Raw genomic sequence first — 10,636 nt, 5'->3', positions numbered from 1 at the left:
ATATATATATATATATATATATATATATATATACGCACGCGCACACACACACACACACACACAAACATGACGTGCTTCTACACGGTTTCTGTCTCCCCAATTCATTGACAAGTCGTCGATCGGTCCGGAGTTACAGCAGAAGACATTTGACTAAGTGCCTCGAAGATGGACTGAACCTAAAGCGACATGATTGCGCGGCGAGTACCTTCACCAGAAAGCAATATTGGCATCCTATGTTGATTGTAACAATACTATTGTAACAATAGTATTGCTATATCTATGATGGAAAATTACGTCAGGCTATTTCTTTGTTACATGATGGTCCTTCTACATGTTAAAGTCTCGTTAAAGTCTTCTACATGTTAAAGTCTCGCTGTATTGTCAACTTTTCTCAGATAGCTAGGTGAATTTTATTTGGGGGCATGGAGCCTTTTCTATATGTTATATTGTTGTCTACTAGATCGAACGTGATTGAGTAGACGCGTGAATAGAGTTTCCAGTCGTGACAATTCCGATTTTTGTACATTACAGTTTACATTGCTCAATGTAGAATTCATAATTTAATATTCGTTTCAAATTTTAACTCAAGGCCAGCAAATTTGGGTGAGCGGGTAAGTCGATGACATTGACCTCAGTGCATAACTGGTACTTATTTCATCTATCCCGAAAAGATAAAAGACAAAGTCTACTGCGACGGGGTTTCAACTCAGAGCATAAAGATGGACGAAATACCGCTATGCATTTTCCCCGGCTCACTAACAATTCTACCAGCTGCGTATTTTGATGGTGATTTGGCTGCAATTTCTAGCAATTTAGTAATCGCGTAGAGGGTTTCACACTAGATTGTTATCTTTAAGTTGTTAAGTTGGATAGCATCACATCGTTATTGTCTTTTCTGTTAGTAATGTACCTCTCAATACATAACCGGATGTTCTGCACAAACTTCAGGAATGTAAGTGTAGATTATCCCCCCCCCCCCCAAAAAAAAATATATAATTGGAGGGTTGCAGATGTATATGTGTTTGTCCATAGATGAATGTACACACACTCACACACACTCACACAAACACACACAAATGATTGTTTCATTTTGACAGCTGATAACCTTCCCATCCAAACACACATCACACAGCACAAGCATTCCGTTGATGCGCCCTCATATGACTTTTAAGACCAGCTGTTGACTGAAGGGATTTGAAACTCAAGTGACACACACACACACACACACACACACACACACACACACACACACACACACACACACACACACACACACACACATACACACACACACACATATATAAATATACAGGCAGAGAGAGAAGGAGAGAGAGATTTTAAATTTATCCTTGTATGACGAATATCTTTGCTTTAGCTTTATATTGTTGTCATTATTATTGAAGTAGTATTATGTTTATTGTGGAACTCCACAACTACCACACGAGCCTATGCTTTTAGGGTAAGTATCTTGTTTTTGTTTATTGTGTGTATTCAAGGCTGTTTTTTTTTTTGTTTTAGTGTGTGTGACAAAGAAAGGCGATAGGCACCATTAATAGATACTTCCTGAACTACTCCTTAACACTTTGCTTGTCCAAAGCGTTTACACAAGTATGTCGTAAATGTCCATGCTTGTTTTTTTTAGCTAGTCGTTGTTTCATACGTCCTGAGTAATATAAAGCTTTCCTTTCATTAGTCCCGAGATAATCTAATGGTTGAAAAAATTGGGAATGTGTATTATGTATGATGCATGGACGCAAGAAAATATGTCCTGTTTATCACGTAATAAATTGGACATGTTTATTTTGGTCATATATTATTACCATTATTATGGCCGCCATACTGTGAAGCCACGGAAATTTGGTGCCCCGTAAGTTGAGAAAGTGTTTGTAAGCTTTTCGGCCTTCTAAGGTCTTTTCATTTCTGTTGTTACCGTTTCTGAGATTGTCTGGATTGCGCAGATAGTATTTCTGTGTAGAAACACCCCTGTTTTGCAGGGGGGGGGGGCATAAATAATGTTTGAAGTTTAACAAAATTTTTGAATTTTAACAAAAGCAGCTTTGCAATTTTCTATAATTTTTTTAAAGATGGCTGATAAAGAAGCCATCATAATGTTCGACAAAGAAACGCGCTTCTTGTCGGGGAAAATTGAGAATATCAATTTAGAATGGACTAAACTTAATGACGTCAAAACTTTCGGTGTCGACAATGAGAACAACAGCAGCAACAAAAAATGCAGATGACAGCAACAACAACAACAAAAGATGCAGTGACAGCAACAACAACAACAACAACAACACTAATAACAGCAACAACAATGCAAAAGAAGGTGCACCAGCATGACCGCAGCCACTTGGCTGAAACACATAAATAAATAAAATAGAAACGCAAATATCGCCACTGCGTCTTTGGTGTCAGAGGCGAGAGATATGGAAAGTTACCACATAAACGAAGAAGAATTCCAATTAACAAGAAAAATTGTGAAAAGAGATGGAAAAAGGGTAGCTCTTTGAGGAACGACAACTTTTTTTTAATTCCCAGCAATCGCGGCAAACGTCATGCCAAGATTAGGGTGCGAAAGAGGAGGATAGTACATAGCCCAACTTCAAGAAATCAACGAAAACTTATTCTGAAACCACAACTGCAACACAGTTCACAATCAATCCAGTAAAAATAGCAAGAACAAGATCAACAAGTTCGAAAACAGCAACATCATCAATAGCATGAAATTAAAAAAAACAGAGAAACAACCGATTACAGAACTTAAAAAATATTCATCAAACTGTGGAGGAATTGTATCCATCACTTTCACTGTTGTGAACAAGTGTAACAGTGAATTAATGGATTTTGTTAATCAAAATCAAAATAGTATAGAGACAGAGCGAAAAGAATTTGAGAATTTCCTCCTCAAAACACCCAAGGACAGACTTAATTAAAACATCCTCAGACGTTTATAGAACTATGATAAAAAAAATTCCCTGGAAGTGTGGGGGATTAAAAAAATCTATTGATAAAAGACTGTTGGAAAGGCCTTTTAAAAACTTTCCACCAGTAGAGAAGCCCGGAACTTCCGGTCTTCTCGAGAATCAAGGTGAATAACCTCATTTTCTTTCTCCGACTAGCATGGCTGTGCTGAGAATGGGGTGTGTGAACGTGAGTGGTCTGGGATTAGCTTGGAAGCAAGTTCACTTGCTCAATGATCTCAGGTCACTTGATTTGGACGTGGCTGCCATTAGTGAAGCAAGGATCTCCGGAAAACACGCTCTAGCATTCATTTTCGAGGACTATGAGGTATCCTCATCTTGTGGTCTATCGGGAGCGGGTGGTGGTGTAGTAGTGCGCAACTAGTAGCAGTACTTTCCCACGCCACCTTTACTTTCTTTTCAAGTGGAACTTGAAAAAGTCAGGAAAGACTTGACCGAAGAGGAAAGTATCTCTCTTCAGCCCTTTCAATCTCGTTTACCACACACTATCTCTTCCGCTATAGCTACCAAGCTGAGGAAAACTGCCTTTTGTTGCCGGTTAAAAGAAGGCGGTGGACTCAGTCAATAACCGGATCCGTCCTACGTGCGATAACAGCTATTAGTCAAAGCATCACAAGTCAACAATGTCCAGACACTAGTCGAGTGCATGCAGAAAAGTTCCGTCAAATTCTGCTTATCTTGGACAAGTCCTCCAGACAGCACTTCTGTACCTGTAGAGTTTCTCTCGAAACGGCAAAATTCGCGGTAGCACTACCAAGCCAAGGATTTCCAGGACCGAAAATCCTCTGGAAAAGACCAGCTAATTGATCTCTCCCAACACCAAAAGTTACCCCGAGGACATCGTACCACTTGCTTGCCTTTAAACTCTATAGGACTCCAATACCGACTTCATTGCCCAACTGGCAGAGAACTGTGAAAGCTTGCCGACACACCAGGTGTTAAGTACCCTTTCTCGATCTGCACTTCATGCAGGTCTGTAGCTCTATCAATGAGACGAGCTGCGGACAATCAAGTCTGGCAAACAGCGAGAACACTTGGTCACTGTTAAGGAAACGCTGGAGATGCTGCAGCCTCAGTGCATATCTGCACATCATTAGCCACAGCATGCCTAGTACTCCACTCAGTGGCTGCTGACAGCAGATGGAGCGTCTGACGAGCGATACACGTCCCTTCCACAGAAAATAGAAGAGCAAGCACTCCAGATTGATCGGCCACGAAGTAGGCCATGGAACGCTCCTCAGACAATAGTAAATGACGGAAGCGATTTATGCGTTCGGCACCTATGTCCAACCTTTCATGGACAACTTCCTCACTGCTAATGTCTGAGTGAGACTGGCCACCCTGCTCATCACCTCCCCACAGTTCTTGTCCACCCAGAAGTCCGGCCCAAACCATGCCTCATGCGATCTAATCAGTCCTTCCATCCTACACTCTACGACGCTTTCGAACTATATGGATCTGCCTTTCCAGGTGTCGAGCTGCAAGCCCATCGTCTTCTGGTTAATCTTTGATCCTGTCACCGTTTCGTACTCTCTTAGTTTAGTGCCGATCACATCGATGTCCGAGATATCATTACGTTAACGTCGTCTGCATAAACCGACACAAAACTTTAATATCTTAGTCTATCGAAACATCCGACTTCCGTAGTAATGGCTCAAGAGACAGTGCGTATAAAAGGGGTGAGAGTGTGGATCCTTGACAAATCGAACATACAATGCTAAAAAATTCCGACAGGTGGTCATTAATTTGACCACCAAACAGCTGTCACTGTACATTGCAGCGATCCATCCTTTGAAAACAGGTCTACCTCCAAATATTAATGGTAGGCCCTATCAAAAACCTTTTGATAGCACGTGAGTTGGAAGCTATCGTGCATAGATCTGGTCGGGATAGTGCATGTCTGTGCACCTCCTTTCGAAGATATTCGCCAGCCTTTCGAAGATAAATGCCAACCTCTTGACTAGCAACTTTGCTAAAATCTTATAATCTGCGTTTAATCGAGTTATTGGAACTAAAATTTTCAAGTTGGTCCCCCTTATTCGGATCCTTTCTCACTAGCAGCACCACGCTAGGACTCACAGTACTGGGTGTTCTTCCATTCTGCTACTAGTTGCATTAGAGTTCCACCAAGAGATTACTGAACAAGCCTGGTATATGAAGATACAACTGGAGAGGCACACCATCTAGCCTTGTAGACTTCTCTTTGTGCAGCTCGTCATCGTGTCCTGTATGTCTTCGGTTGTTATCGGCATTTCGCAGAACACCACATCCCTGGCCAAAGGGCAAGGCATAACGCCGAGGCAAGAGGTAAAATCCACCCCCATCTCCGATTCACCGTACGCTCCGTACAGTTCGGCAAAGTACCGCCGAAATTTTACACATATCTGCTTGAATTCGTTTAGCGTGTGCCTGTCCCGATCACCCAAAGACCGAATTGTAGATTCGTTGTCACGTTACACCTCTGCCACTCGATCGAAACTTCGTGCTTGGCATAGAAGAATTAAGAGCCTTTTCTAGCTTCCTAACTATCTCTCCCTCTATCCTAGATTCCTTTAACCCTATTTCTTTACTAAACTCTACCACCTCCACACCCATAGCCCTTTTCAGGGATATCCACCATCGGTTGTTGATGACTGCACCCAACAACTCCCGATGCACTAATGTGCTAACCCGGTTTCTGAATGCTTGACGCACAGGCAAAAACGTATTCAGCTTCCAGTATCCGGGGCCTTGCTTATGGATCCTATATAGGTCGACGGTAGAGATCACAAATTTGTGGTCTGTGTAAACGACGACTTTGAATTGTGAGCAACTTATGCTGCCTCTATCTATAAAAACTCTATCTAGATACGATGCGGAAGACCTGATGCTGTTTGCCCAAATCCACATTAGCGCATTCGAAAAATCCAGTCGGTACCTGTCAACCAATTGGAAGCGACTGAGCAAGTTTGTGAGGCTTTTACACCCCTCTCTCCTCCCTATCCAGGCGTGCATCCACGATGACTTTCCAATCACCTATTAGAACTAAAGAGCGAGACGTCCCAAAGAAAACCTCTAAACGTCTGAAGAGATCTTGCTGTCCCGCCCCAGTCGGTGCGTAAACAGCAACTAGTCTAAAAGCACCACCCTCACTGTTGCTCAATATAGGACCACCAACTTACCTTCCGAATCTGTGTAGATCGTCCGTATCCCGAGATCCAGGCCTTTCTTAAACAACACTGCCACACCACCTCCCATTCCATGCCTAGTAAGAGGTGCGTAGATATTAAAATCATTAAAATGGGGTTTAGATCATGTGTCGGAAATTCTGGTTTTGCTGACGGACGTCATATCTATAGCTAGTGACCTGAGGTCGTTGAGCAGGTGACCTTGTTTCCAGGCTCCGAAAGCCACCATGATGACTACACAGAGTTTAGAGAAGAAACAAAAACCTCTACTTACCCACCGGATGCCGCTGGAGGTCTAGTAGTTCTACTTCCCTAACTTGTTGAAGTTCTTTTGAGAACTCCCTTAAAAGACTACACGTGGATTTCACTTTAGGGGTCTCCAAATCGTGAGAGAAGCTCTCCTTGATGTTTTTATGTTTCTAGAGACATTCTCACCATCATAGTTTTTTCTGGCACTTGAACGGTGTTGATGCCGCAGTCACCCCACCCCCTCTCTCTCTCTCTCTCTCTCTCTCTCGATGTCTTTCTTTCGTGCTTTCGACGACCATCAATTCTTAGTTGGCTCTCCTCACTAGCACGAAGTTTTGTGATCGTGTAGCTAGTTGTTGCTGTTAGGGGTGTTTTCTTTTCGTGGATTATTGAAGTTGTGGTAGTGTTGGTGGAGCTGGTTGTGATAGCAGTAGATGTGTTGACGAGTGCGATGCTGGAGAGGTTGGTAATGCTGTAGGTGTGTTTGTGACTGTTGTGGTTGTTCTTTTGTTTTTGAAGTGTGTGTGTGTGTGTGTGTGTGTGTGTGTGTGTCCTTGTGTGGGGATTGATGTTTTATTACGCTTTATTATTTGTTTATCTATTTATTTATTGTTTTTGCTTTTGCATTTTGGTGTGTTCCTATTTTCGCTGCGTGTTGCAGATGAATTTGTGTCTGTGGTGTCGGGGTACGAGTCTACGATCGTATTTGAGTTTGGAAGAGACGGGGAGAAGGAGGGAGCGGGAGATTCCCTGGGTATTGTGAGCGTCCGTTATTATTATTCTTTTACTGCTGAAGGTGGTGGTGGTGGTGGTGCATATGCTGCTGATGTTGTTGGTGTTGCTAGTGCTGCCGGTGTTGCTGGTGTTGCTGGTGTTGATGCTGGTGATCTTCCAGCATTTGCTTATTTTGCTGTTCCTATTGTTGACGCTGTAGTTGCCGAGGATGGTACCACTTTTCTTGTTGATCGTTGCTGGTTTATTTGTTGAGGCTTCTGGACAGTAGTGGGGTTCTATTGTTCCCTGTGTTCTCTTGAGAACAGAAAGCTCTCAAGTAGCCTGTTATCCCATACAAGTAGCACCATGGCTTTCTACCCTCAACCGTAACATGTAGCTCTTACCCTCCTGGAAGGCAACTGAGGTCAGGTAGCTTATGGACCGTGTCTAGTTTAACGGGGTGTAGTACCTCCACACTGGTCTCAGACCAATTTTCATGACCGGTCTGATTCACCTCCAGGGGATTATTACCCCCTTCCAAAACGATTCACACTAAAATCAACCGTAAATTTACCTACGGTGAAATTCCTGATATCTTTATTTGCACCGTCCTGCTTCCTAAATGCGATGGGTGGAGCACATATTTTTCGCTCCCACGGGAAACCATAGTGTTTGGTGACCAGAGCTTCAGACTTGAAGAGCACTGAAATGCTCGCAAACTGTTTTGCACTCGAGATATGCTGAATGTGAACATTATCTCTTTCAGCGCACCTTTCACATCTTCCTGACCACCAGAGAACTGAAATGCCAAATGGGCAAACAATGAGAGCGATTGAGAAAGAACAGTGGTATAAGTACTTGGGAATACTAGAAACAGACAAAATAAGGCATGAAAAAATGAAGCAAATTGCCAGTAGGGAGTACACAAGGAGAATGAGAAAATTATTGCAGTTGTTATGTAATATCTATTTGAATGTCAATTAAGAGAGGACATAATATATCAGGACTTAACCTGCAATTCTTACGACAACATTACATACCTTTATTACTAAAAAAATGCAGTCTTGCTAAAAATTGGTGATCTCGACCTGATTGGAAATTTGTTCAGGGGTTGCAGGTGCGATCATTTGCTAGGTAAGCAATGTGGGGATGCGTAGAGAAGTTCCGCTGAAGAAAAGCCTCGCTATTCCTTAACCTAAGAGAACAACCGATAATACTCCCAACCATATGTCTGAATGAGGGTTCACATCGAATGAGGGTTCACATCGAATGAGGGTTCACCATCTCATAGCTAATGCAATGATAGAAAGATTTCGTCGTCAGCTAAAATCTGCTTCATGTGCTCACTCTCATTCAGACAGATGGTTGGAAGCATTACTTCTCTACGGATCCCCACTTTTCCTGAGAAAACCGCACCTGAGACTCCTGATAAAATTTCCGATCCGGCTGATTACATACATCATTTACGAAATTACATGATAGAATTACCTCCTTTGGTTACTAGAGCACAGTCTATCAAGTCTTGTGTGTCTCCTGATATTACTTCATAGACTCGTGTTATTGTTCGCAACGATCTTGTTAAACAAATTCTTCAACCTTCTTGCTGTGGTCTATACCGAGTTGTATAACTATTGATATCACATCTTCTCTCCTCATTGACCACAATCTTCGTATTTCTCAGTTCAAATCGTTGTAGTTGTTCAGTTTTATTTCTTCCTCTTTGATTTTTTTTTGTATTGTCGTGTATCAACACGAATGTGATTGAATAGACACGTGAATATGAGTTTCCAGCCGTAACCATTCCGATGTTTGTACATCGTAGTCTACATTGTTCAGTATAGAATTCATTGTTTAACATTCGTTTCAAATGTTGGCAAAAGGCCAACAAGATCAGGAGAGAGGGTAAGACGATTACATCGACCTTAGTGCTCAACTGGTACATATTTTATCGACCCGGCAGGGTGAACTGCAAAGTCGATTTCGGCGGAATTTGAGCTAAAAGCGTAAAGTTGGACAAAACGCTGCTTAGCATGATTCCAATTTAGTTTTAATTTCTAGCAAATTAGTAACCTCGTAGAGTGTAGCCCATTAGATGGTCATCTTTAAGTTGTTAAGTTGTTGTATTTTCATACAGTCTTCACTGCTCATTAGCATAACAGGATGCTCTTCACAGGAATGTAACATTTACATTTCACGGATGTTATAGATAATCGAAAGAAGTTTCATTGGTGAATCGCATGTGTATGCATGTACATGTGCATAGATGTATGTACACAAAGACACAGACACACAGACACACAGACACAGACACGCACATACACACACATACACACACATACACGCACAAACGTGTGCGTGTGCCTATAAAAACATAGTAGGAGAGAGTCTTCACTTATTTCTGTATGATGAATATTGTTGATTCGGCTTTACAGTATTGTCATTTTTACTGAAGTAGTATTGTGTTTATTGTGAAGATCCACAACTACAGCACGAACCGATTCAGGGTAAGTACCTTGTTATTGTTTATTGTGTGAATTAAAAGTAGTTTTTTTTTTAAAGAAAAAAGGTGGTATGCACAATTAATAATTATCCTCTGAACTACTCCTTAACACTTTGCTTGTCCAAAGCGTTTTCATAAGTTTGTTCCAAACGTTCATGCTTCATGTTCATAACGTTCATGCCTTAAGCAGTTCACGGCATTCAATAATCCACGAGTGAGGGACCATGTCATATGCTTTCCTGTATGCATATGACATGGTCCCACACCCATGCCATCGCCAAACTTTTGTGCCTCTTCTTGCAATCAGCCAGGATAGTCTTATCGATTAGTAATTGATGCTCCGTTTCTCTGCTCTTACGTCTACAACCTTTTTGTTCCACTGGTAGCAGATCGTTCTCACCTAGGTACTTATAGATGTTGCTTGATATGATGCCCGTCATCAGTTTCCACATCAGTGGCAAACAAGATATCGGTCGGAAGTTTCCAACCGTATTCCCTTTTCTTGCACTGATCTCTAATAATCTCCTCAGTTATTCTCAAATCCACCTGCTGATATTCTCCTCTTTGAATGTCTTTAACCACTCTGCTTCAGTTTTGTATTATTTCTCCTGAGACTATACATTTGATCAGATATTATTATTATTGTTATTATTATTATTATTATTATCATTATTATTATTATTATTGTTCAGTAGTTTTATTTTTATAACGTGCTTTCACTTCACTACCGAGCGCAGCTCTGTGTGCCTTGGTTATGTGCTGTGGTTTGCTGTGATGCTTTTATGGTTACTGTATTGAAAGTGTTTTGCGTAGGATGTGTGCAGTGCCCAGTAGTGCAATTTTCTGTATGCTATATATATTTGTAAGTCATGGTGTTTTTGTTTTGTATTTGTCTGAATATTTTTTTTATTATACCTATTATGATAGGAATTGTTTCTGTTTTTAGATTCCACATTCGAGTTACCTCGATTTCCAAGTCTTTGTATTTTGAAAGTTTATTATTATTATTATTATTATTATTATTG

General features: G+C 41.3%; 1 protein-coding gene across 2 annotated transcripts in view; it reads left to right on the top strand.

Moving 5' to 3' along the window:
• The first annotated feature begins 1,044 nt into the window (after positions 1–1,044).
• Positions 1,045–10,636, top strand: part of LOC106869683 (G-protein coupled receptor 22) — a 39,254-nt gene continuing 29,662 nt past the window's right edge. Inside the window, exon 1 of one of the 2 annotated variants that reach the window (XM_014915511.2) lies at positions 1,045–1,459. In XM_014915511.2, the coding sequence (XP_014770997.1) occupies positions 1,449–1,459 (11 nt within the window). In that variant the 5' untranslated portion in view covers positions 1,045–1,448. Of the gene's footprint in view, positions 1,460–5,358; positions 9,616–10,636 lie in introns of those variants that run through there. The other variant, XM_014915512.2, reaches the window with a different exon arrangement.

The sequence above is a fragment of the Octopus bimaculoides genome, chromosome 11 (assembly GCF_001194135.2).
Source record: "Octopus bimaculoides isolate UCB-OBI-ISO-001 chromosome 11, ASM119413v2, whole genome shotgun sequence".
Classification (NCBI taxonomy): domain Eukaryota; kingdom Metazoa; phylum Mollusca; class Cephalopoda; order Octopoda; family Octopodidae; genus Octopus; species Octopus bimaculoides.
This window is presented reverse-complemented; position numbering and strand designations above follow the sequence as displayed.